The sequence below is a fragment of the Astyanax mexicanus genome, unplaced genomic scaffold, assembly GCF_023375975.1.
Source record: "Astyanax mexicanus isolate ESR-SI-001 unplaced genomic scaffold, AstMex3_surface scaffold_37, whole genome shotgun sequence".
NCBI lineage: Eukaryota > Metazoa > Chordata > Actinopteri > Characiformes > Acestrorhamphidae > Astyanax > Astyanax mexicanus.
This window is the reverse complement of record NW_026040047.1, coordinates 1,923,109-1,927,978: the sequence shown is the minus strand read 5'-3', so window position 1 is coordinate 1,927,978 and position 4,870 is coordinate 1,923,109. Positions and strand designations below refer to the sequence as shown.

The window sequence follows — 4,870 nt, the reverse complement described above, 5'->3', positions numbered from 1 at the left end:
ACTTCATCCACCTACCGCCCGGTTACTCCACCACCAGGGGGAGCAAAACATTACATACATCTCACAAAATTACAATATCAATATCAATTTTCAGTTAAACGTGTGAAACTCATATATTATATAGATATATTACACACAGAGTGATCTATTTTAATTGTTTATTTATTTCATTGATTATGATTATGAAATGAAAACCCAAAAGTGTAAGCAGTGTGCCAAGTCCTGCTGGGAAATAAAATCCTCTGACTTTGGACTTAATATAACACAGTGGACCAACACCAGCAGATGACATGTCCCTCTAAACCATCACTGATCATCAGTACATTTTACATTTCATTTGTAAATCAAGGGATCAGAGTCTGGAGGAAGAGTGGACACACAGTCCAAACTGCTCGAGGTCTAGTGTGAAGTTTCCACCAATCAGTGATGGTTTGGAGAGACATGTCATCTGCTGGTGTTGGTCCACTGTGTTTTATTAAATAACCTACAAAGTCAGTGCGGTGTTTCCAACTTTTTAATGGAAATGCGGATTTCATTTTACAGCAGGACCTGGCACACTGCCCACACTGCTAAAAGTACCAATTGGTCTTATATAATATTCAAATTTTCTGAGACACTGATTTTTGGGTTTTCATTGGCTGTAAGCCATAATCATCAACAATAAAAGAAATAAACGCTTAAAATTCATCACTCTGTGTTCAATACATCTATATAATATAGGAGTTTAAACTTTTCCATGATTTAATTTTTTGAGATGCACTTGTATATGTATATATATAAATAAATGTTTGATAATTTTATACTATACAAATAAGAGTAACGCAGCATCTTTACCACCTAAAATCTTTCTATCCTTCCTTTGAATTTTTTACTTTCTAAAATCAAAGGAATACCTTGGCCAAGTGGTGAATTACTACTTGTATATTGAGTTTTTTTGCTCTTTAGCCCCATTCACCCCTATTCACTGAGGACTTACTCGCGGGCTCCTTCTAGCGGTGAGAGTAATTTACTGCCACTGCAGAGGGTATAGAGAGTGGGCCTTCTCTCTATAAACCAGCTCTGATACGGGCACTTACAGCCAGAGAGTCTCTTTAATAGAGATTACCCCCTTTATAATCTCTTCAGGGTTTATTTTACCATCAGGGGGCGCTGCTGGGTCAGTTCAAAGTGAATGGGTTTATATGGAGCAACTAAGCAAAATGTATAGCAGAGTTTATAAATGTTTAATAGTTTTTATATACTGAAAATGTTCTAATTTCCTCAACACAGAACAATACCAACTGTTTCAGCAATACAGATATATTTTTAAAAGCTTTTAAATCTAGTTTTCTGGCTGTAACTTCAGTATCAGCTCACTAACAGCTCTCAGTAGCAGTAATGCTAGCGAATCTATAGCCTGAAACCTGTTTGTTGTATACATATTTTCAGATATAGGTTAGATTCTTTGATTTATATAGCCAAACACGACATTGCACCTTCTGAAACTTAATGAATTTCGTGACAAAGTAGTTAGTTACTATTTGTTATTTAGGTATTTTGCCGATTAGCTCCATTCACTTCTATTCAGTTAGGTCTCCCTCGCGGGCTCCCTCTAGCGCTGAGGATAACTTACTGCTGTGAAAGGTTACTCCCCCTCTCGCTGCTCCTCCGCTTTAATCCTTTAATTGCTGCCCCCTGCTGGAGGCTCTAACACACACACACACACACACACACACACACACTTGCATCCCGGCGCCCGGTCTCACCTGCGGCTCACCTGCGGCTGTAGCCGGTGCGGGGTGAGGTCGGAGGGGGGCGCGCGCTGCACGCGGCGGGTCCTCGACAGCTCGTGCGCTCAGTAAGCGAACCGTTCCGTAACGCTGCGCAACGTTTTCTCATCCCCGCCGCTCAATCATCATAACCATCATCACCCGCTCGCGCATTATTATACAGTATATTAAACAGTTCAGATCTGATCAGCTATTAACAGAACTTTATACTGATGTGTTTGAGGCGTTTGCATGATCAGTGCTCTGATCAGTGGGTTTGATCTGGAGATGTCTGATCAATGATCATCAATAACCAGGCTTACAGCCCTGCAGCACTAACGCACACATTCCTCTGAAGACCTGCGTTTGGGAAATCTTTGCACAGGAGTGTAAAAGTTGGGCTGGGGTTTGGTTGTTCGCAGCTCGTTACCGGGGAGCAGTGTGTAAATATTTTAGAGAGGATGTCACTGGATACCTGCTCGAGCTGTCAGCCATGTAAACCTCACTGAGCCCCGGGAGCTTCAGTGATCTCAGCTCTACATCTCTGAACGCTTACCGCTGCTGCTCCTGCTGTGCTGTGGTGTGGTGGATCTGCGGCGCGATGCAGCTCAGCGAGGCCGTGTGGGAAAGCTGTAGTCAGGGGTCTGTTCTGCAGCCCCTGTGGGACTATCTGCGGCTGCATCACTCCAGCACTCTGAGGTCCCCCCTGTTCCCCGTGATCCTGTCAGTGTCCTCGTACTTCGTGCTCTGCCTGCCCTACCTGCTCTGTGACGTGGCTGGAAAGAAGTGGCCGGCCATCTACAGGTACAAGATCCAGCCGGACCGGTTGCCCACCTTTACCATGATGCTCCGCTGTGCCGGCGTCACTCTCCGCAACAACGTCTTCCTGGTGTTCCCGGCGGCCGTCGCCCAGTGGGCCTGGAGGCCTCCGGTTCCTTTGCCCGAACAGGCACCCACACTGCTGGAGCTGGTTGGAGGTGTGGCAGGTAACCTCCTGCTGTTTGATTTGCAGTACTTCATCTGGCACCTACTGCACCACAGGGTACGCTGGCTGTACGTTACCTTTCACGCCATCCACCACGAATACTCCGCACCCTTTTCCCTGGCCACGCAGTGCTTGGGGGGCTGGGAGTTGGTCACTGTGGGTTTCTGGACCACCATCAACCCAGTGTTACTGAGGTGTCATTTGCTCACAACTTGGGCCTTCATGGTGACCCACGTCTACGTGTCGGTGGAAGACCACTGTGGGTACGACTTCCCCTGGTCCACGTCTCGCCTGATTCCCTTTGGCGTCTACGGAGGGCCAAACAAGCATGACGTGCACCACCAGAAACCCAACACCAACTTTGCCCCCCATTTTAGCCACTTGGACAAACTGTTCGGCACACATTCTGATTTCAGTTTTATCAAAACTAAATGAAAGCTCAAATTACGAGAAACACATGAGAGTCACAGCCTACACTTCCTTATGAAGCAGATTGTGTTTATAATTCTCTCTTTAGGATTTTATTAAAATGTGCGGTCACAAACATCTCAGAAACATAAAACTAAAAGAGCATTCGTAAGATTTCTCTAAATTTTGGGATAACAGATGAGAGATGTGGACATTGGTTGTTGGAGGACATTTTGATGGTTTTATTCTTTTACAGAATACCACAGAAAGCTATTATACAAACTGAATGCTGAAGTGAATTTGTAGAAACTAGTTAACACGCCATAACACCAAAATGCCTGACTAAAAGCGCACTTAGAAAAAGGGACATTTATTATTCTATAGTCCTGTGTTGTCTACAGATAATTTTTCTTTTTTCAGATTATTTTAGCAGTAGTAACCGTTAAAGTTTAGGCCTGTGATAAACATAAAGTGTGTTATTAAGTTTATGAGGTTCTGATGTATCGCCTGTGTCTCCTTCCTCTGGCCTTCCTCAGTGCAGGTCAGAGACTAGGAGCACTGTGTCAGAACCTGCATCAGACCTGATAACATCACCTAAAGCCTCAGGTTCAGTCTTAAAAACACAATGTTGTGATTTTGCTAATAAGTTATAAAAACTCTGCTCTGGTTAACAGCAAATTAATGTAGTTCAAAAGTTCAGAGCAACTTTTCTGGAGTGCTGTGGGGGATCTTATAGTTATCCTAGGTGTGTCTGCGTCACCCCCACGCTCTCGCTAGTGCCGCACATGATTGCAATGTAAAGAGCGATGGATGTCAGAAACTTTGTAAAACCTGCATAAAACTGCGTAAGGGAGTTTCTGCTTATAAACAAACAAGGAATTAGGCCCATTATTTCCATCTCAGTTATGCTTTATGCAAAAATAAAAACGATTAGAATTTCTCTTTAACCAAGAGCTGGACACAATGCAAAGAACGCATCCCTGATCCAGTGCTGATACACCTCTGATCTTCTGCTTCAGATACAAATGACACACTTTTACTTTTTTTTTGGCTAATTAGTCAATATGCCTGGGCACATCTAATGCCCAAACCTTTATATATACAGCTCTGAAAAAAAAAACAGAACACTTAAAAAACAATCAGTTTCTCTGATTTAAATATTTATAGGTATATAGTTGTGTAAAATGAACATTGTAGTTTTATTCTTTAAATTACTCATGACATTTCTCCCAAATTACAAATACAAAGTGTATTTTAGATCATTTATTTGCAGAGAAATTGTCAAATTAATAAAAAAGATGCAGAGCTTTTAAACCTAAAACCTAATGCAAAGAAACAAGTGAAAGTTCATATTCATTTAGAAACAACAACAATACCAAAGTTTTATCTAAGGAAGATAATTAATAATCAGTGATTGGAAGAATAACCCAGGTCTTGGAATGTTCTCCACCAGTCTTTTACACTACTTTTGGGTGAACTTATGCCACTTCTGGTGCCAAAATTCAAGCAGTTCAGTTTGGTTTGATGGCTTGTGATCACCTATCTTCCTCTTGATTATATTCTATAGGTTTTAAATGGGGTTCAGGTCTGGAGATTGTGCTGGTCATGACAGGGTCTTGATCTGATGGCTCTTCATCCACTCCTTAATTGATCTAGTTGTGTGGAAATGAGCATGGAAAAGAAAAGTCCTCAGAGTTGGGGGACATTACCAGAGCAGAAGAAAGCAAGT

General features: G+C 42.4%; 1 protein-coding gene across 1 annotated transcript; it reads left to right on the top strand.

Annotated features, from left to right (window-relative positions):
- The first annotated feature begins 1,695 nt into the window (after positions 1-1,695).
- On the top strand, positions 1,696-4,555 carry ch25hl1.2 (cholesterol 25-hydroxylase like 1, tandem duplicate 2). Its single transcript, XM_007241930.4, has one exon. The coding sequence runs from the start codon at positions 2,350-2,352 to the stop codon at positions 3,166-3,168; it is 819 nt and encodes a 272-aa protein (XP_007241992.3). The 5' UTR covers positions 1,696-2,349; the 3' UTR covers positions 3,169-4,555.
- The last annotated feature ends 315 nt before the right edge of the window (positions 4,556-4,870 follow it).